This window comes from Crinia signifera, chromosome 5 (assembly GCF_055691185.1).
Source record: "Crinia signifera chromosome 5, ASM5569118v1, whole genome shotgun sequence".
Classification (NCBI taxonomy): Eukaryota; Metazoa; Chordata; class Amphibia; order Anura; family Myobatrachidae; genus Crinia; species Crinia signifera.
In genome coordinates this window covers 108,469,974-108,493,408 of record NC_139221.1, presented here as the reverse complement: position 1 = coordinate 108,493,408, position 23,435 = coordinate 108,469,974, and the positions used below count along the sequence as shown (strand labels likewise).

General features: G+C 43.5%; 1 protein-coding gene across 2 annotated transcripts in view; it reads right to left on the bottom strand.

The window, feature by feature from the left end:
- DCDC2 (doublecortin domain containing 2) overlaps positions 1 to 23,435 on the bottom strand; it is a 208,246-nt gene that overhangs the window by 134,639 nt on the left and 50,172 nt on the right. Inside the window, exon 3 of one of the 2 annotated variants that reach the window (XM_083187842.1) lies at positions 3,322 to 3,336. The exons of the other annotated variant lie outside the window; for it this stretch is intronic. Within the exon in view, the coding sequence (XP_083043968.1) occupies positions 3,322 to 3,336 (15 nt within the window). The remainder of the gene's footprint in view (positions 1 to 3,321; positions 3,337 to 23,435) is intronic. 2 annotated transcript variants of the gene reach the window in all.

Genomic DNA, 23,435 nt, shown 5'->3' with positions numbered 1-23,435 from the left:
CACTTCGACTGTGGTTCAATTTTTCCAAAATATAAGTGCATTTGAAGCCCTAGCTCATGCGCAGGAAAGTGAAGATCCCAGAACAGTGATTGTCGATATGTAGAGTTGACTGATGAATAAGGCCCACTATTTCCTGTGTACTATGTTCAGACCATTTAACTCTCTATAGGATTTTAAGTAGAACAAATTTAGAAGCTCATGGATAAATACTGTATGCGACTAAGGGCCTGATTCAGACCTGAATGCACTGCTGTGTATATGCACAGCGAACGAGTGCATGCATACGGCTCACCGTACCCATGCATGAGGCCATCCTGCACCTCAACCAGGGTTAGGTCTAAAAGTGTTATGACAGTGTTACTATATAAAATAAAGATAAGGATTTCTAGCAGCATAGGATATACAGGTCTTGCAGTCTCTGTAGGTATTAATCATTCTACAGTTTAGCAAATTAAGGCAAAATGTCTGATTAACCATAGAATTGTTTTCCAAAAATGTCCCTAGGATATTATCATATTATAAATAATTTTGCATTCCATGTTTTTAACTGTACACTTTAGACTATAGACCAGGGTTTCCTACCATCCCAGAATGGCCCCCTGACCGCGGCGTTTAAATAAACCGATCTGCTGACCTCCAAGGAGAGGGTGGGGCTAAAGTGTCATAAAAGCTTAATTTTAGCCCCGCCCCTCCACGGAAATCGGGTTATTTTCCATCCTGAGGTGGGGCTTAATGACGGCACGCTCAAGCCGCGCCCCCTGAGGTCCTGCTGAAAGTCTCCTCTCCGGGTTTCTCTCAAAGAGGAGACTACAAAAGTCGGCAACCCTGCTATAGACATCAATTGTTTTCCAATGTTGCCTGAGTACCCATTTGAGAGAGTGGATATTCTCTGGGTCCCCAATTAGCCTGTACACAGGTCCAATAAGGCAGGCGGCACTCCAATGGTTAAATGCAAAATAAACTTTTTATAGTGTTGCTTTACAGGTCTATGTTTCAAGACCTCTGTCTTTTCATCAGGATGTGCAATACATAAAGAATAAAGTGTTGTGCACAAAAGTGCTTTTTTATGCACAGCACTTTATTCTTTATACTTCATCCACACAGCTCAGAGGTCAGGATACCTGAGCTGTGTGGATGTCAATGTTGTGGTATCTTGAGAAAGGCCCTCTAGTGGCTGAAACGTAGACCTACATATAAGCAATTCTGGTAATGGATTACCAATAAAGAAGCTGTCATTACGAGAAATCCTGGTGAGTGCCCTTATTGGGATTCGTCCCACTCTATATATTATTGGGACACATTGTGTTACTTTAAAGGAGCACCCCCTCAATGTCCAAAGCTGGCCGTGAGTGCATAATCTACAAAGATTTATATATATATATATATATATATATATATACACACATATATACACATACATACATACAAACACACACACGTCGGCACTCCCCACACATATTTATGGGGCAGATGTGTGTGGTGTTCTTATGGGATAGAAGTGGTATCAGCGCATGTTATGTGGATGGATACCGTTACTTTCTCATGTATGAAAGGCCCGGCACACGTTAAATGACAGGGACACTGTGTGCCCCTGTCAATATTGGCACTGTTATCTAAAATATAGCAGGCCGATATGCAGGGAAAATGTATGAATGGGCAGCAATGCTACCATTCCGCCTCCTGCAGCTATTGACTTCAACAGCTGCAGGGTGGCGATGCTCTATTCACACTCAGCAGGGGCGTGAGTAGCAAGATCTTGCGCATGCCAAGAAGAACAGGCCGGGCAGGCAGAAACAGCGCATTAGTGCCCACGGATGAGCTGTCTTCTCAAGGGGACATCACTGGAGCTGGAAATTTTCATTTCCCCACTTCAGTGGACATGATGTTAATACATGTTGTTGGTTTCCCTTCCTGCTTTGCCTTGGTAATGAGGTGAAGCCGGAATTGATAATGTGGGGGGATAAGCATCGCCTTAATACATCTGCCCCAATGATACTTGCCTGAAAACCTCTATGTACACACATACATACTGTATACACACACATTTTATATATCTATATCCTCATACATCTTTGGTGCAGTCATGTCAAACAGCCCCTCTTGGCAAGCCATATCTTGTGGGAATCTTTTTAGAGCAGGGTGACTTTTGTGTTTCTATTTGCTGAAAATGTGCCTTTATTGCAATGTGATTAGGACACAAAAGTAGTGTGAGTAATTTGATATATGACACTTGTATATCCCGATAAGATTGAGCGTCTGCATCTGTACACAAAGTGCTATAATATTGCAGCCGCAACATTTTCCAACACAGGTTCTGTTCTGCTTCATATACAGACTCTGAACCCGATTCAGCTTGACTCAGTCCCCAATGTTTTCATGCCGGGGACCGATGTTGCGGCTTTGCGCATGCATATAGGTGAATATTCACATGTACAGGGCCGCAGTTTGAACGCCTTGAGCGGCTATCACAGTCGCCGAGACTTTCATACACAGAGGTGTAGACAGGGGGCGGGCAGGGGGCTGGAGCACGAGGACACACACAAAAATGGTAGGCATGCCCCAAAAAAGGCTGGGTGGCCCCATGTGAATGCAGGTGGGCCAAAGCCTGCACGGGATGGGCGGCTGACATCAAGCTGAACCGGGTCAAGCTGAATTGGGCCACACACAACATACAAGTTTAATATATTAAATGAATCAGCACAAGCCGATTGTCCCTCCTGGCTGCATTGCATTGCAACAAAGATGCATTCTGAACAAAATAAATAAAAGATGCTCAACGTTAGCGGAGCTGCACGGGACCAGGATGCTCATACATGCCAGGTATCTCATGCTGCATGGTGTATTGAGGTTACGGGCCTTGTTTAGATGTAACATATTCAGGTATGAATATGTTACACCTGCAGTGCACATGGTTTTGCCCACTTTGAGAACAAATTTGTACTGTGATCAGATCTGAATAAGGGCCTACATGTATGAGGACTCATCCTTATCTTCTATCCTTCTATCAAGGATGCATTGCAGAAGACAGTGAATATAGATAGCCATCTACCACCAGTACTAGTTTAGTTCATGCAGATCCTATGATTAGGGATAATTACAAATATCTCCTATAAATTTGCTTAATTCATAATTCTAGCAATCAGCAAATCATTTTGGTGATTTTCAATGAACTGGTTTGACCAATGGTGAAATAAGAATGAAAAACAATTAATATACACTAATTAAATCTTCAGCCCAATAGTTCTTGGAATAAGGCTATCCCTAATTATAGGAAATATTTGTATATTATTGCATTACCAATGCTAACGTGTTTATACTTACATCCTCTGTGGGTGACTATTGACAAATAATAAAATAAAGATTACTATTAGTATACTCATGCTTTAATTGTTGTTACTGTAAACATTTATAAAGAATCTCAGTTTAACATAGTTTATTTATTTCAAACTTTATCATGGAACAGTTTTTTTCTGTTTTACAATAAAATGCATAAGTTCTTAATACAAAAGTACTTTACAATTCTTATAATATACCAAAACAAAATCTTCAAAATACAGTCACTCAACTAATAATATTGAATTAAATCTTATATGCAAACATCAGGAAGAGGTAGGCACAGTAGAAATAAAAATATTATATAATTTAAAACTTTGTAGTGTAACATTTACAATAATATGACCTTTAACCACTTTGCTGCAGTTTGTCTTCCACAAGGGCAAGATTACAGACTGTATTTAAATAAAATGGGATGTTGTTATGCTCAACAACATCCGTTTTGTATAAATAAATTGTTATAGTATTAAGGGTGTACAGTGTCTAAGCCAACAAATAATTGGTCGATCAAAAGGTTGACACAGACAAACGCAACCGTCGAAACATAAAAAGGGTGACCTGAGTTTTTTATGGGGGTTTTTTGGGGTCAATTTATAGATTTGATCATGTGGACTCCAAACTAGTTTACTGCACCCTCTCACATGGCTCTCTTTGCTTCGGGCAAGTACCTAGCTAATAAACACTTTACAATTCATTAGCATGTCGACCTTTTGCTTGTGTCAACATTTTGTCTATGTCAACCTCGTGCATGTCATTCAATCATGGTGTCAACCATACAGGAGTGATTTTTTTTTATATTTGGGGAATTCGTGTAATGAAGTGTTTGTCTGCTTATTGGAGGGTGTGGGTTGTGTTATATATCAGTGGGGGGGGCGGTGCAATATTACTTGAAATGTGGAGGTTCGCGGTTTGACACAGCAGTGTAAAAGGTTTAGGGGTCACTAGACTACTTAGCATAATGAAATGATCAGCTTCCACACAGGTGTAGTTATGTATTAACCCCACCTATATTGGTGTTGGATCTGCCTACATTTAATTTGGTGTCGCCCATGTGAGGCTACTTCTAGAAATATTTCCAGGGCCACTTTTAGTTCCCTATGCGCCCCTGCATAGACTAATGGGCCCTACATACACAGAGATTTGTGTCAGATTCATAATGGGAAATTCAGCATGGGAGATTCTGAGCACTCGCTCAGAAGGCCCACTCACCACCTGCTATGCTGTCTGTTATTAATTGCGGCCCAATCGGGGCTGCGGGGACGTGCTTTTGAATTGCTGTGTGTGCCACACACACAGCAATTCTCTGCCATTTTCTGAGCGATTCATAGAAATTATGTAAAATCGCCCTGTGTGTGGGGCCCTTTCCTCTTTAGCGTTAATTTTTTTCTGTATTTGTGTGTAGTCTACTAATGTGTAAGCAATTGTGATTTAGCTGTATTGAGTCCAGAGGGCATCTCTTTATTCCTAGGCAACAGCATTACATGTTAACATTAGCAGCTCCATAGCCTAGAGCATGGGTCTTCAAACTGTGGCCCTCCAGATGTTGTGAAACTACAAATCCCAGCATGCATTGCCACAGTTTTAACACTCCCTTATAGCAAAACTGTGGCAAGGCATGATGGGATTTGTAGTTTCACAACATCTGGAGGGCCACAGTTTGAAGAACCATGGCCTAGAGAATTCCAATTGCAACTACATATATGAATTAGGCCCATCAGGAATGCCATCAGAGGGGTACTGCAGGTACCAATGTCCCAGGCCCGGGCTCAGAGAGGGCCCCAGAGAGTGCAGAGGTTCCTGATCACAAAGCTGTACGTATAGATGGAAAGGAGGTCGGGTTGCACACTGCCGGGTCCCAAGGCAGGGGGAGGCACGATGATCGCTAGTAAAGGTCCATACACACTAGGCAATTATTCCCAGCATGTATGGACAGCGATGATCGCTATCATCGCTGGGGGGAAAGCCGCTCAGTGCATACACTGCCCGGTGCCAACAGAGGGGGTCGGATGCCTTTGTATAGCACAGAGCTAAGCAAAGCCGTCCTCAAAGCCGCTAATCTGCTGGTAATACCAGCAGATGAGCAGCTTTCCCTGCGATGTTGCGGGAGCGAGCAGCAGCACTCATCGCCGGGGCATACACACTGGGCGGCTTTGAGCTGAAAGCAGCTCAAACTTGCTGTTTTGAGCGGCTTTCAGGCCCATTGTGTATGGGCCTTTAGACACAGCTCCCTGATGCTGCTGTGTGCAGTGTGGGAACATTATTCACTACACACTGCATAGCAGAGGGAAACACCGCCCTCAGTCCAGGCTTTCCAGCCCTGTGCCCCCTTAGTCCAGGATTTTCTGCCCTGTGCCCCCCTAGTCCAGTCCTTCCTGCCCTGTGCCTAGCCCTCAGTCCAGGATTTCCTGCCCTGTGCCCCATAGCCCTGCCTTCCCCTACCCTGTGTCCCTTAGTGAAGGCTTACCACTGTGCCCCCTAGCCCTGCCTTCCCTACCCTGTGCCCCCTAGCCCTGCCTTCCCTTCCCCCTGCCCTCTGTCTAACCCTTAAGGTGTGTACACACGGGGCAATATGATCGCTGGCAATATATTGCTCAGCAATCATATTGCAACGTGTCCCGTTTTCATCTGCGACCAGAGATGGTCGCAGTTGAAAATTTAAACACTGCTGGGTGAAGAGGCAGGGGATGTCGCTGGTCGGAGGAGCATGCTCCTCCGACCAGCGACCATTCAGGGGCTGAAAACGGGAGCGCACACCCGGTGATTTATCGCTGGTGCACACTCCAATCACTGGCAATATGGTCACTCAGCGACCATATTCCCAGCGATTTCAGCCCCTATCGCCCCCGTATGTACACAGTACAGTCTAGGCTTCCCTGCACTGTGCTAACATCTCTTATGCTGAGTGATAGTCCTCAGTGCCCTGCAATCTCCCAGTCCACCACCATTGCTGCTGGCCACAAGCATGGTGTGTACAAACAGACTTTCCCTCCATTAAAGCATAGAGTGGACGCCCTTACAGGTCGCACCACAGGTACTTCCGCCCTCACAGCCCACATACCATCAGGGCAGAATGACCTGGAAACTAATAGGTTATTCCTCCAATTGAAATGCACGTTCGATAAGGTCATCTCAGTCACCATGACTACCATACTAACAAAACTGATTGCACAAGCTAGCGATCATAATCTAAGCACTTTACAATTAACAAACTATGTTTTAGTGTATATCTTATTATTGTATACTATTGTGTATGAATTTATAGTAACTTGCCTCCTACTTTAGCGCCCTATTTGTTTATAAAATAGATTGGTTGATCTAATCAAGTTGGTCACATGACCCATGTAACAGGAAATAAATAGCCAGCCATGTTTTAAACCTGTTATCCTCTGACAAAGCTGCCTGGAGCAGCGAAACCGGTCAGGACTCAGGTTTCTATCTCCTTCCAGAATACCAAACTGGTACCCCTAAAGAACCCGGAAGTGCTTATTTGTGCACACACTTACCACCCTTTGTCCAATTGGACCACCAAGTCCTAGCAGCAAGGTTGAGGTCGAGGACTGTATCCCGCTCTATTCCATCCAGCGGAGGGAGTCGGTTATTTGTGCCATCCTGTGCCGCTCCTTATCAACATCTTCAAGTCCTCCCCACCATCTGCTACATTGGAGACAACCATCACGCCTCACCAGGACCTGGGGGTTCCCTTGGGCCACGCACAGATCCCAGTCCGGTAATACCACCTCCACTGGTTCCATTTGGATTACAAATTCCTACAGTAAGGTAGAGGTAGAGGACCCATCCCGCTCCAGTCCATCCAGCGGAGGGAGTCGGCAATCCGTGTCAACTTAAGCCGCTCCTTATTCTTACATCTGGTCCTCCCTCCCTACTGCTCCAATTGGGCATATCATTGCAGCTCCATACAGGACGATTTACATCTCAGCCCTATACAGGACTCTTGGGACTCTCCGGGCCATACATTTTCCCCAGTTTTGTTGGTGAGATATGAATTTTATGTGATTTTAGAGAATTATCAATGTATTCTGGCTATATGTATTTTAGACATTAAATCTTTTTGTACTAGATCAACCAATCCCTCATTTTTTTCACCCAACTTTACAGGTTTCATTACCTCACTTTTTACAAAGTTATACCAAGCGCAGCTCAAAACCCCTTTCTTTTCTTGTTCATTCAGTACAGGACTAACTATCCTGTCCCAGAGCAGCAGCTAGGGAAACACAGCTCCAGCCAGGCGCACCTGCACCCAGACCCACTCTGTGTGGTCAGGGTCACCACCACCCCTTTCCCTCCATAGCCTGACATGGGGCTGCCATGTTTTTCCCAGTCACATGTCATTCTGAGCCAATCCTGTGTATTCTGGATCCCTGTCATAATTGCCCAGCCAATCCCAGCTTCTTAATGGGTATATGTATGCTGGGAAATCCAAGACACATTGCTAGTGCTTCAATTGTCTCCTGTTGGTACAGTTGTGGCTCTCTGCTGCGGTGCGCTTCATTCCAGGTATTCCAGCTCCTGTGAGCCTGTGTACAGTTAAAGGGATACTCACCCCAGCAGTTCATTGCCTAGCTCCAGTCGATGTTCCAGCTGTCGTTCACAGTTGATGTTCTAACCATCGGTCCTGCATTCGATTTCCAGCCATCATTCCTGTGTTCGATGTTCGAACAATCGTTCCTGTAATCGATGTTCTAACCATCATTCCTGTCATCGATGTTCTAACCATCGCTCTCAAGCATCCGATGTTCTGAACATCATACTCATAGACTGCAACTCCAAGTAACGTATTCCTGTCCTCATTGTGTTACCGACTTTAGCTGAATCTATGGACGTCATCAGCTGCTATCTGGCTGATATCGATATATCTGGTGGTGGCCGCTCCCACCCCTTAGATTAGCCACTAATGTGCTACTTTCTTAGCGTCCCTTCTCCCTTGCATCCTGAAGCTCTGCCCCTCTTCTCTAAGGCACAAACACTTTTTTTTTATTCTTTTATTCTGTGCTCTGCAAACCATAATTTGCACCCTACCATACTTAAAAAAGAGACAGCATGTGTTGAAGGCGCACGCTGAAAAAAGGGTGTATAATGCTCATAGTAGTAGTGCCTATTATACACATAATGTGCATCGTAGCAGCAGTGCCACAATGAGACATTTCGGTGCTCTGTACCACAAAAAGAATTGGTGCCCCAACCCAAACACACCAAAAACAGGAACAGTGCATCTAAATGTGTGCGTTAACAATTTAGGGCGTGGCTTCATAGGGGAATGGGCATGGCCACATAATAGTACCAGTTCACATTACACTAAACAGTAATGCCAGTTCACATTACACTTACACGCATTGCGCCAAGTAGAGCCCATTGGACACACTGTGCCAAGTAGAGCCCGTGGGACACATTACGCCTGTATTACGCACACCATAATGCCCATTACACATTGTCACACAATGTAATGCCCATTACATATTATGCCACACACTGCACACTTTATATCACTTAGGAATGTACTGCAGTTATCTTGGGAGTTTGGTTTAATACTAATATTGTGTGTCCCTGGGGCTGAGTGAGCATCTACATAGCATCATTACTGTACAACACGGCCAAGAATGTTTGACTACGTAGCATACTGTATTTACAAAATGGTAAAGTAGATCTTGGACTATATTACTGTATTGTATTACATTGGAGACCTCAAGTATGTGCATTGGTGATTTTCAGAAGCATGATGGATGAACATAAGAAATACACTCCCCGGCAACGCCATACGCCACACTAGCCAGGTTGCGCAATGCTCAGCCACGCCTTGTCTGTCGGGTCAACCAGCATAGGTAGGACAGATGAGCATGGCTACGTCTGTACTAAGCCGACCCCTGCTCCCTCCCTGCAGCCTAACACCAATTGCCATGCTAGTATCGAACACTAACCACTATAAAACACCACCACCCAGCCACACAGCCTAACCCTAACCCCTCCAGCTTTGGATCCCAGCTTGACACATCCCCACAGAGCTACTATTTGTCTGCTGATATCTGAATATCTGCGAACATTTGCATTGAGCTGAGTATCAGTTGAAGGAATTTTTCCCGAGGATCTTCGGTTAAATTGGATTCTATATTGGACCTCTGGATCATATAGGGGCAGATGTTTTAAGCCTTAACAAGAGATAAATGCCAGGGTGATAAGGAGAGATAAACTTCCAGCCAATCAGCTCCTTACTGACTTTTTTCAAACACAGTCTGTAACATGGCAGTTAGCAGGTGATTGGCTGGATGTTTATCTCTCCTTATCACACTTGCATTTATCTCTTGTTAATGCTTAATACATCTGCCCCATAAACTCTTAAAGAAGGATGCGCTTCCTTCTACCACTTTATGAATCATTCATTTCAAATAGTTATATACCCTGATGAAGTCACAATGTTGACTAAACGCGTTGAGCATGACACAAATGCTTGATGATATGCTGTGAAAGTACCACACACAAAACTGTGTTGAATTGTATACTTGCTATTACTTTGTATATATACAATGTTATACCCAAAGGGTAAACCTTTTATAAATAAAAATATTTTATTATATGCTTATCAGTCTCTTATAGCGCACTCTAAACTTTTCATTTTCTTTATATATATATGAGATAGAGAGAAAGAGAGAGAGATACACACATACACACACTGTGTGTGTGTGTGTATGTGTATATATATATATATATATATATATATATATGTCTAAAAAGATATTGGAAAAAGTCCATATTAGTTGTCATTTGACCCAATAGAGTATTGTTGTACTTTGTACAGATTGTCTGTCTCTTTATATATATCTGACATATATTATGTCATGTGCATATCATTATAAATGGATGAATAGTTTTTGTTTTTGTTTTTATTAGTTTAGATAGTGGATTTTGTAGATTCTGTGGATTATTTTGTATAATAAGGTTTAAAAAAAGCCCACACTAGTTGCCTTTAGACCCAACAGAGTTTGGTTACATTCATACCCCTTTCACATCGCACTTTTAAAACGGTATATTGCCGTTTTTTTCCCATTTTAAAACGTTTAAGGCTGCAATGTGAAAGTGCCAGAGTTGATTTACCGGTTAAAGTTAACCGGTATTTCAACACGGTTAAAAAGCAGAGTCCTACACGTTTCAGAGCCGTTTTTTTGGCAGTTTGAACAGCTCTATTTCAATGGCTTGAAATGTGTCCCTTGGGGGTTAAACGGGTTGAATGTTTGAATGGTATTAAATGATTTTTAAAACGGTTTTCACCTGCAATGTGAAAGGTCTCAAGGCTCAGACCCGTTTTTAAAGTCCCATTTAAGAATACCGTGTCATTACCCATTTCTGCAATGTGAAAGCAGTATTACACATATTAGTCATCTATTATGTCATGTGTGTATACTAAAAAAGGGATACATTTCTCTTTATCAGATACGATAGTGGCTGGGTACAAAGCCATAGAATCTGACCTATAAGTCCTATAGAGGATTTCTATATTCTTTCTATAGAGGATTTCACAAATGGTATGTAAAAATTGCATCCCTCTCCCCTCACCCTAATATGAGGCATCCAGATACATTTTCAGATATCTATATTATGCACCATAGGTTGAATATCCCTGATCATAACCTGATTTTGGTTCATCTGTGTATGATACACACCCTATTCAGCAAGAAGGTATGCATGGTATTTGATAATACTAATTCTGTAAAATACATTCCTTTCCATCTGTTCTCTCTCCTCTTTAACCTGTTCGTTCTCCTGAATTAGGTACTTATATATTATCTGGGCTCCCATGTTAAATGCACCCCATTTTTTCATACCCCTACTATCCAACTACGCATGGAGTTCATTTTATATAGTGTGGCGAGCACAGCGAGCCACCGTGCCCGAAGCGTGGCGAGGGGACGCGGTCTCATAAGAAAATTGGGAGCCCAGATATTACATAAGTACCCTGAATTATTTTAACAGGAAATTATTTTAAAATTATTATTTTTAAAGTTTTTTGAAAATTGTATGGCATTTTTTAAATTGTATGGCATTATGTGAATATTTTATTCATTCTGGTGTATCATGATTTACAGTTTTCGGTTTGTCCTTGCCCCTGAGGAAGTCTTTTTAGACGAAACGTGTTGGGCCCCATTCTTCAAACGACTAACTCCTTTAGACTAATAACCCATGTCATAACATACTAACCACTAATCTAAGGAGAAATCAAGTATGGTCAGATCCTTTAAGTGAAAAATTGCCTAATCAGTGTGATTTTTGTATTCTTTGTATTTTTTAAAAATATGATTTATGTGGCTATACATGAATTGTATATTTTGTTGCAATAAACATTGTATTTTACAAGTGCTAAACCACTCTCCAGCGCCCTCTGAAACCCTTCTTTCTTTTTATATATATATATATATATATATATATATATGCACATAACTCCCCCTTCCCCTGTATACTAGCCATTTATTTAGAAAAAAATACCTCTGTAAAAATACCTCTCCTCCCCCCACCTACCTCTCTCTCTCTGTACAATAAGTATTTATTTGATTTACCTTTAGTTACTGTGGGGTGGGGCAGGCCAGGGCGGCAAGACGCTGATCCAAGGCTCGTGATAGAGAGAGAGAGGCGCTGCGGTGGGGGGCTTCCTGTGGGGAAATCCGGCTTCCTGGACCCTGCTACACTGCCTGTATCAACATCCCAGAAGGCAGAGGGCAGCAGGCACTGGATTGCTGATGAAAGCTGGAGCCGCCGCACTCTGGCCATGGGGCTCTGTATGTACGACGGCATGGCATGGGCCAGCTGTGTAGATAAGTGAAGGGGGATACTGGTGCCGAACATGCGGGGATAGAGCTGCCCGAGCCCTACCCTCTGTCAGAGTGGCGGGGCCTGGGACAGTTGTCCCCATAGAATCCCTCTGTCAGCGGCCCTGGGGTAATGCCACAGCCGCGCATATAAGGTCCCGTGGCCAAAGCATTAACCCATGACCAGTCAGCCTGGGAAGGGGTCCTGGGGAAGTGGGGACCTCCCAATGTAGGGGTCTCCCCCCTCCAGAACTTAATTGCCCAGGTTGAAGCCTGGGTTTGTCCCCAGTACCCTTGGACTGTTGATACCGGGCTGATTGCAGTGTAAAATAAATAATAAACTATTGTATACTGCTGGGGAACTAGGAGTCCCCGCAAGCCGCCCCCGCATGGAGGAACTTGTAGAACCACAAGACCAAGCATGCAGGGCATTAGAGGGCCTGCTGGAACTTGTAGTTCCACAGCAAAACAAATATTAAAATAAACACATTGACACCAGAACAATAAAACTTTATTACATAGACAGCCCTTTCATACATATACTTACCTACCTTGGCACCGTAGGTAGGTCCACCTACATCTGTCCATCAGCTGGCCCTGAAGAAATCCAATATGGGGTACCTGTGAAAGGAAATTACACTTACATGTTTCCTCCAGCATAGATCAAGTCCTCTTGGTTCCATGTAGCATCCAGGGGATAACAAACCAATAATGCGACACCCATGGACTGACAGTGGGAGACGAGAGATGTTTGTTTACATCCGGCTATTGCAATAATCAATGCATGATTAGAGTTTTAGCAGTGTCTTGTGTAAGGCAAGGGTGAAATTTGAATATGTTTTTTAGGTGCATGTGGCATGATTTCGAGACAGATTGAATGTGGGGAACAAAGGAAAGTTCATAGTCAAGGATGACACCTAAGCAGCGAGCTTAAGTGGTTGGAGTGATTGGCATATTCTCAATAGCAGATAGAGATATCTGGTTGGGAACTACTATTTATCGGTGGAAATATAATTAATTCTGTTTTTTTAAATATTCAGTTTAAGGTGACAAGATGACATCCAAGATGAAACAGCAGAAAGGCATTCAGAGACACCGCCCAATATAGATGGGGACAGGTCCAGGGAAGATAGGTAGAGTTGAGTATCATCTGCTCATCTGCATACAGAGGATACTGAAGTCCAAAAGAGCTGATTAGTTTGCCAAGAGACAAGGTATAGATTGAGAAAAGCAGAGGACCTAAGGCTGAACCCTGAGGTCCTCCAACTGACAGAGGTAGCGAAGAGGAGGTGGAATAAGAGAAACGAACACTGAAGGATGGGTTAGATAGGTAGGATGAGAACAAGAAAGGGCTGTGTCTTTAAGACCTAAGGATTGTAGTGTTTGTATGAGAAGGGTATGGCCCACAGTGTCAAAAGCAACATAGAAATCTAGAAGAATTAGTAGTGGCCTTTAGACTTGGCAGTGACCACATCATTCACAACTTTAGTCAGTGCTGTCTCTGTGGAGTGTTAGGAAGAAAATCCTGAATGAAGTGGGTCAAATAAGTTGTGCAATTTAAGAAAGTGTGTGAGGCGAGGGTAGGCAAGTCTCCCAAGTAGTTTGAAGGTGCATGGAAGCTGAAAGATGGGACGGTAGTTTGAGAGAGAGAGCTTAGGCCAGAATTGTGTTTTTTCAGAATCAGAGAATTAACTGCATGTTTGAACAATGAAGGGAATACACTAGTAGAGAAAGAGAGGTTTCAGATTTTAGTTAAGGTTGGGATGAGCACAGGAGACAGAGATTTACTTATTTGTGAGGGTATAGGGTCAAGAGGAGAGGTAGCAGATTGGGTGGGAGAGAAAAGTGCAGATACTTCATCTTCATTTGTGGGATCAAATTAAATAAATGTGTCAGAAGGTTCCGGTAGGGAATTGAGCAGATCACTGACTGAGTCAGAGCATAAAAATTCATCTTGGATTTTGTCAATGTTGTCCCTGTAGGAAGACAGAAGCAATATCTTGTGCATTGATAGTGGCTGGTGGCTTGGGTGAGGGAGAGTTAAGAAGTGATTTGTGTTAAACCCTTAATTGTAATTCACATATCACCTGTAAAAGGTTAATTACTAGTGACCTTTATTTTGTGCTTCCCTTTTGAAGGCTGTTATATGAACGCAACTTAATTAACCCCTTCCTGACATAGCCAGTTTTTGCCTTCCTGACAGAGCCCTTTTTTTCAAATCTGACATGTATCACTTAAGTGGGGATAACTTTTTTTTGCTTTTACTTATCCCAGTGATTTTGAGACTGTTTTCTCGTGACACATTGTACTTCAAGTTAGTGGTAAATTTGGGTCGATACAGTCGGTGTTTTTTTGTGAAAAATACCAAAATGTCGTAAAAAAATGGAAAATTTAGCAATTTGCAAAATGTTAAATTTTCTGCTTGTGAGACAAATAATCATACCACTCAAAATAGTTAATAACTAACATAGACCATATGTCTACTTTATGTTTCCATCATTATTTCAACTTCCTTTTAATTTTTTTGGACACTAGGAGGCTTACAATATGAATAGCAAATTCTCAAATTTTCAAGAAAATTTCAAACACTGATTTTTTTAGGGACCAGTTCAGTTCTGATGTGACTTTGAGGGACTTGTATGTGAGACACCCCCATAAATGATGCCATTTCAAAAACTGCACCCCTCACAGTATTCAAAACAGCATTTTGGAAGTTTGTTAACCCTTTAGGTGTTTCACAGGAATTAAAACAAAGTGTAGGTGAAATTTCAAAATTTATTTCTTTTTGCAGATTTGCAATTTTAATACATTTTTCTAAGGAACACAGTAGATTTTACTAGAGAAATGTGACTAAAAATTGATTCCCCCAATTCTTTTGTTTTCATAAATATCCTATATGTGGCCCTAGTGTGCACGTTGACCAAACCACAGGCTTCATAATAGAAGGAGCACCTACTTGATTTTGGAGCCTCCTTTTTATGAGATTATTTTTTAGGCACCATGTAGGTTTCTAGGCACCATAAGATGCTAAAATTTAGGAACCCCCCCACAAGTGACCCCATTTTGCAAACTACACCCCTCAGGGAATTCATCTAGGGGTATAGTGTACATTTCAAACCCCCAGGGGTTTCACCAATTGTGGTACAACTGGGCAGTGAAAATGAAAAATTACATTTTTTACACAAAAATGCAGTTCTGGCTCAAAATTTTTCATTTTCACAAGGAATGAAGGAGACAAAGCACCCCAAAATCTGTGCCCCAATTTCTCCCGAGTACGGCAATGCCTCACATGTGACCAAAAAATACCAGTTGGGTGCATGGCAGGACTCAGAAAGGAAGGAGTGATTTTTGGATTTTGCAGCTCAGATTCTGGTGGAATGTTGGTGGGTGCTATGTCGCATTAGCAAGACCCCCCAAGCACCAATACAGTGGAACCCCCCCACAAGTGACCCCATTTTGCAAACTACACCCCTCAGGGAATTCATCTAGGGGTATAGTGTACATTTCAAACCCCCAGGCGTTTCACCAATTGTGGTACAACTGGGCAGTGAAAATGAAAAATTAATTTTTTTACACAAAAATGCAGTTCTGGCTCCAAATTTTTCATTTTCACAAGGAATGAAGGAGACAAAGCACCCCAAAATCTGTGCCCCAATTTCTCCCGAGTACGGCAATGCCTCACATGTGACCAAAAATACCAGTTGGGTGCATGGCAGGACTCAAAAAGGAAGGAGTGATTTTTGGATTTTGCAGCTCAGATTCTGGTGGAATGTTGGTGGGTGCTATGTCGCATTAGCAAGACCCCCCAAGCACCAATACAATGGAACCCCCCCACAAGTGACCCCATTTTGCAAACTACACCCCTCAGGGAATTCATCTAGGGGTATAGTGTACATTTCAAACCCCCAGGGGTTTCACCAATTGTGGTACAACTGGGCAGTGAAAATGAAAAATTAAATTTTTTACACAAAAATGCAGTTCTGGCTCAAAATGTTTCATTTTCACAAGGAATGAAGGAGACAAAGCACCCCAAAATCTGTGCCCCAATTTCTCCCGAGTACGGCAATGCCTCACATGTGACCAAAAAATACCAGTTGGGTGCATGGCAGGACTCAGAAAGGAAGGAGTGATTTTTGGATTTTGCAGCTCAGATTCTGGTGGAATGTTGGTGGGTGCTATGTCGCATTAGCAAGACCCCCCAAGCACCAATACAGTGGAACCCCCCCAGAAGTGACCCCATTTTGCAAACTACACCCCTCAGGGAATTCATCTAGGGGTATAGTGTACATTTCAAACCCCCAGGGGTTTCACCAATTGTGGTACAACTGGGCAGTGAAAATGAAAAATTAAATTTTTTACACAAAAATGCAGTTCTGGCTCAAAATTTTTCATTTTCACAAGGAATGAAGGAGACAAAGCACCCCAAAATCTGTGCCCCAATTTCTCCCGAGTACGGCAATGCCTCACATGTGACCAAAAAATACCAGTTGGGTGCATGGCAGGACTCAGAAAGGAAGGAGTGATTTTTGGATTTTGCAGCTCAGATTCTGGTGGAATGTTGGTGGGTGCTATGTCGCATTAGCAAGACCCCCCAAGCACCAATACAGTGGAACCCCCCCAGAAGTGACCCCATTTTGCAAACTACACCCCTCAGGGAATTCATCTAGGGGTATAGTGTACATTTCAAACCCCCAGGGGTTTCACCAATTGTGGTACAACTGGGCAGTGAAAATGAAAAATTACATTTTTTACACAAAAATGCAGTTCTGGCTCAAAATTTTTCATTTTCACAAGGAATGAAGGAGACAAAGCACCCTAAAATCTGTGCCCCAATTTCTCCCGAGTACGGCAATGCCTCACATGTGACCAAAAAATACCAGTTGGGTGCATGGCAGGACTCAGAAAGGAAGGAGTGATTTTTGGATTTTGCAGCTCAGATTCTGGTGGAATGTTGGTGGGTGCTATGTCGCATTAGCAAGACCCCCCAAGCACCAATACAGTGGAACCCCCCCACAAGTGACCCCATTTTGCAAACTACACCCCTCAGGGAATTCATCTAGGGGTATAGTGTACATTTCAAACCCCCAGGGGTTTCACCAATTTTGATACAACTGGGCTGTGCAAATGAAAAATTACATTTTTTACACAAAAATGCAGTTCTGGCTCAAAATTTTTCATTTTCAGAAAGTATGAAGGAGAAAAAGCACCCCAAAATCTGTGCCCCAATTTCTCCCGAGTACGGCAATGCCTCATGTGTGACCAAAAAGTGGCAGGACTCAGAAGGGAAGGAGTGATATTTGGATTTTGCAGCACAAATTCTGGTGGAATGTTGGTGGGTGCTATGTCGCATTAGCAAGACCCCCAAAGCACCAATACAGTGGAACCCCCCCACAAGTGACCCCATTTTGCAAACTACACCCCTCAGGGAATTCATCTAGGGGTATAGTGTACATTTCAAACCCCCAGGGGTTTCACCAATTTTGATACAACTGGGCAGTGAAAATGAAAAATTACATTTTTTTACACAAAAATGCAGTTCTGGCTCAAAATTTTTCATTTTCAGAAGGTATGAAGGAGAAAAAGCACCCCAAAATCTGTGCCCCAATTTCTCCCGAGTACGGCAATGCCTCACATGTGACCAAAAAATACCAGTTGGGTACATGGCAGGACTCAGAAGGGAAGGAGTGATTTTTGGATTTTGCGGCTCAGATTCTGGTGGAATGAATGGTGGGTGCTATGTGGCATTAGCAAGACCCCCGAAGCACGGTGAAATGATGAACCTAATAATCCATAGATGTGTGGTATATTTTAAAACACTCCTTTATACATAGGCCGGGTTTGTCGGGGCAAGTGTCTCACTGGAAAATAGTTTGCTTTCTTATTCCCTTTTTATAGCAAACTTTGCACCTTTTTTGTGTCCTGCCCTTTTTTCCAGTGGAGGGGATTTCATCAGGAAAATGCTGCCCTGGTACAATACGGGGGCCAGTACTAGAAGTACTGGGGCCCTCTGCCTGCTGGTTCCCAAATATTAGGCCCTTTATGACTTCCTCTTGAAAGTGCATAAATGTCCCCCTCTGGCCGGTAGAACGGAATAGCACGTAAGCGTTATACAGTGCCATCTGGATGATATACACGGCCAGCTTCTTGTACCAGATTTTTGTTTTCCGCAGGGCACTGTACGGCTTCAGTACCTGATCTGAAAGATCCACTCCGCCCATGTACCTATTGTAATCCAGGATACAATTAGGTTTTGAGGTGTGGGTACTGGTACCTCGTACAGGGACGGAGGTGGTACTGTCTCCGTGAATTGTTGTCAGTATAAGGACATCCCTCTTGTCCTTATATTTGACCAACAACATATTTTCGGTGCATATTCCCCTGCTTTCACCCCTTCTCATTACTTGGGCAATGTGCGTTTTTGGGAGGCCTCTTTGGTTCTTGCGCACAGTACCGCAAGCTGCTGTACCTCTTGAACCAAGGGCCTTAAACAGGGGGATGCTAGTGTAAAAGTTATCCACATAGAGGTGATAACCTTTATCCAGGAAGGGGTGCACTAAATCCCAGACAATTTTTCCACTAACACCTACGAGGGAGGGGGGGCATTCTGGCGGTTCAATTCTTGAATCCTTCCCTTCATATACCCTAAACATGTGGGTGTACCCTGAGGTGCTTTCACACAGCTTATACATTTTTATGCCATACCTTGCCCTCTTACTGGGAAGGTACTGGCAGAATTTAACCCTTCCTTTAAAATTTTATAAGGGACTCGTCGATACAAATACATTTTTCAGGGATGTACATCTCTGCAAATTTGGCACTGAAATGATCAATGACCGGCCTGACTTTGAATAGCCGGTCAAAGGTGGGATCATCTCTGGGTGGGCACTGTGCATTATCGTTGTAATGCAAAAATTTAAAGATCATCTCAAAACGAGCCCGAGTCATGGCCATACGGTAAAATGGGGTGCTGTACAGAACATCTGTACTCCAATATTGCCTAATTTCTGGCTCTTTTACTATGCCCATATGAAACACCAGACCCCAAAACGTCATCATCTCTACTGCATCTACAGGGGTCCACCTAGCAAATGATGACGTGGGGTTTTGAGCAATAAACTGCTGGGCATATAAATTAGTTTGGTCCACCATTAAATTTATAAAATCATCAGAGAAAAATAATTTGAAAAAGTCAATTTCTCTGAGACCTGTGGAATCAAATTGGATTCCTGGCATGGCCAAAAACTCAGGAACCTGGGGCTCAAAATTGTCTGGTGGTGGGGTCCATACGAGATTAATTATTGGGGGGGGGTCTCAGCTGCTCTACGGGGGCGTCTTTGAGGGGGTCCCTCATCACTAGAGGAGGAAGAGGAGCTTAAGATGAATCCTTCAAATTCCTCGCTTGCCTCACTGGCTGTGTCAGAGTCAGAGGCAAGCATGGCATATGCCTCCTCCGCTGAATACATTCTTCTGGATGACTGGGATGACATTTGGGATGACATTTGGGATGCCATTTTTATTTTTGTGTTTCTGGTAGTGAAATGTTTCAACACGTGTATAGTGTAGGGGGGGTACAAACTTTATTTCAACCAGGGGGGTATGTAGTGTGTAGTGTGTATGTAGTGCAGAAAAAAAAAATACTTTATACAGGAATTTGATCCCAATAAAAAAAAAAAAAATTGATGGGGTTAAAAAAAAAAAAAAAATTGAAGGGGTTAAAAAAAAAAATAAAAAAAGGTCCTGCGCCAAAAATTGAGCACAGATGTTGGTCAGTAACGTCCGTCACTGAACAGCGCTCAAAGGCAACAGGAATTTGATCAAAAAAAAATAAATAAATAGATCAACCCTGTGCCGAAAAAGCTGATCAGTGATGTACGTCACTGATCAGCGCACAGTGGCCACAGGACACCCACAAAATCACAGTGTGTGTAAAAAAAAAATAAAAAAAGACCCCACAGCACCCTCAAAAAAAAAAAAAAGGTGATCACTGATGCGACACTGATTACCAGTGAGGGGCAGCAGGTGCACAACCTTTGGTGCAACTGACAGTGCAACTGGCAGCAACTGACAGGTATATATAAAAAAAAAAACCTCTGCACCCCCAAAAAGTTGCTGATCACCTCAGATATAGTGATCAGCACAAAAGGCGGGGGCAGCAGACACAAAATATAGCACTCTCTATCACTCTCTGTCACTATCTCTCTCTATCTCTCTCTATCTCTCTCTATCTATAACTCTATCACACTGCAGCAGCACAAAATATAGCACTCTCTGTCACTATCTCTCTATCTCTCTCTATCTCTCTCTATCTCTCTCTATCTATAACGCTATCACACTGCAGCAGCACAACACAGGAAGTCACAAGTAGTAACAGGATCCAGGAAGCATCCAGCACGCTACAAGCAGTGATCAGGTAAGTATTTGCAAGGATCAGGTCAGTATACTACGGCAGATAGGCACGGTGACCGCACTGCTTGCAATTCCAGACCGGAATGGCGTCTGCAGTGCAGTCACCGTTAGTTTAAATCCCCCTCCATGGCTGTGATTGGTTCGTCGGTCCGACGAACCAATCACGGCCTTTGGGGGTGGGCGGGGTGAGGTGGGGTGACACCAGTGTCACCCTTACACCCCGTGGTGATTGGTGCTGTACTTTACAGCACCAATCACCTCCGATCCCTGTGTCACCGGCGAACGTTATTCGCCGGTGACACAGAAAACGCTGTAATTGGCTGTTCACACTGAACAGCCAATCACAGCGATCGCCGACGGGGGGGCGGCATCGCAGCCCCCCCTGGGCATGCAGGGACATGTCTGCTGTCAGGGATAGCAGACATGTTTAAACTGTCACCGCGTCTATAGACGCGGTGACAGTTTAAAGCCATGACGTACATTTACGCCATGTGTCGGGAAGTACTTCCCGACCATGACGTAAATGTACGTCAAATGTCGGGAAGGGGTTAAACTATCTTTTTACTCTTTAATGACCATTATCGGTACTTATATGTTAGTTGGGCGCCCACTAAGCTATTTGCTTAGTTTTCCGCGTCCGCTCGCCACGCTTCGGGCATGGTGGCACGCCACACTATATAAATCAACTCCATGCCAACATGGATAATGGGGGTATGAGTGTAGTAACTATAGTGGGTGCCCAAATAACCTATTAGTACCCCATTATCTGTAGAGTATTTCTATAGGTATTCTGCAGATATTTTCTGCTAGTATTTTTCAGTAAACCTATAATAGTTATAGTCACACATGGTCAAAAGCTACTAAACTTTCACATTGCACATTAGGGTGGTGATTCAATTGATTTGATCAATCCTTGATGGGTGTCTATATGAATAGGTGCCTGACAAAGCAATGCAAACTATTGGTAAAAGAATAGCTTGGCAAGGGCAGAGCTGTAGAAATCAATTACTCACTCATCTCAGTCCTCCAGTCTCTGACACTTCATTGATACTTTCAACACTCTCCTTTGCCTCCTCCCTCACCTCCCACTCTCACTGACCTACACAAAATCTCCTCCAATCCCCTTGGCAGCCTTGCTGTCCCCCCCTCCCCCAAGTCATCCCACCCTGTGCTCCTTCCACCCTACTACAGAAATGGAGTCTATTCCATCTAATCATCTTCCCTCTCTACCGTGCCCGACTTTCTGCCGCCTCCACTCCCTCTTCCCCAGGGCCTTTCCACTTTGCTCACCTCTTCAGCCTATCATCTTTCCCTCACCATTTAAACATACTCTTGTCTTGCATATTTAAAAAAAACTAATTTTGACACTTCCTCACCCACTAGCTACCACCTCGTCTCCTGTTTGCCTCCACACCTCATAAGCTGTCTCTGACAGCTCTATCCTTGATCCTCTTCAATCTGGCTTTCATCCACTCTACTGAAACTTCCCTAGTCAAAGTCACCAATGACCTGCTTTCACCCAAATCAAGGGGTCATTCCGCTCTGTTCATCCTCCTGGACTTCTCTGCTGTCTTCAAGATTATCCTCTCCTCCTCCACATCCTCCAGTCCATTAGCCTCTCTATCACTGTCCTTGTCTGGTTCCCCTCTTACCTCACAAACTGCTCCGTCTGTGTCTGCTTCTACCTAACTCGTTTCCAGTCATATTCTGCAGTGCTTTAGAGGGAATATTTGGCCATTCAGATTAGTCCCTGCCCAACGGAGCTTTCAATCTATATTCACTACAACATATACAGGCACAAACATTCATTCTAGGGTTAAATTTTGTTGGGAGCCAATGAAGCTACTAGTATATTTTTGGATTGTGAGAGGAAATCAGATTACCCAGGAAGAAGTAAGGAGACCCACACAAGCACCAGAAGAATATAAAAACTCCTACAAAGTTTTGGCCATGAGGCAGTAATGCTAACCATTACACCGTACGTGTCATGCTCCAATGACATGTCACTGCATCCCATGAGCAGGCCCAAGATTTAGCCCATGCTGCCCCCTACTATGCTTTATATATTGCCCATATGGTTATGTTTATAGGAAGATAATATTCATCTTGAGTTTGTAGTGATTACAAACACAGGGGCAGCATAAGGGGGGTGGACCGGGCCCACCGACGTCACTGCTTTGGGCGATCCCAGGCTGCCAATGTCACAAAAGGGGCATGTCTGGGCCACGCCGTGAGAAAAAGGGGCGGGCCCAGCTGCAAGCGTCACTGGAGGGGCAGGCCTGGCCACCCCAAAGGCTCTACACTGCCGTGGAAGCACCGGGCATTGCTATCTACAGCCTCCTCGGTCACACCAGATGGGTCGGAGGCAGGCTGTTTTAGCGGGGTGCTGCCCGCTAAAACAGCCTAGCAGGAAAACTATAATCTGATTTGAATACATTCTTGGGCGTGCTATGGATATTGCATGATTGCATTGTGTTGGTAAACACATTTATATGTGCTTTTTAGACTACATTGTTATTTCATTAGCATTTTGGCTGATGTGTGCAGTGTCACTCACTACCTTTTTTAGCTGTAGCTACTAAATCCTGGCACCTTTTATAAACTATTGGACAACAGTGTGCCTATTTCCAGAGTGGCAAGCAGTATCTTCTCTCCAGGCTTCTCCTGGGGAGACTTCAAAAGTAGGAAACTACTGTATAATATAAACACATGTTTGTGTCTCAGGGCCTGTTTCAGACCTGTGCACTGGCTTGTGATCGTTCAGAGCCCAGCGAGCAGGTAGCTGCCACCGCACTGATCGCACACCTTCCCCGCCCCTGCACACACCTGCCAACGTGTATGCTGCCATGCACAAGGGGGGGAAATGATTCACCATTGAATGACTTT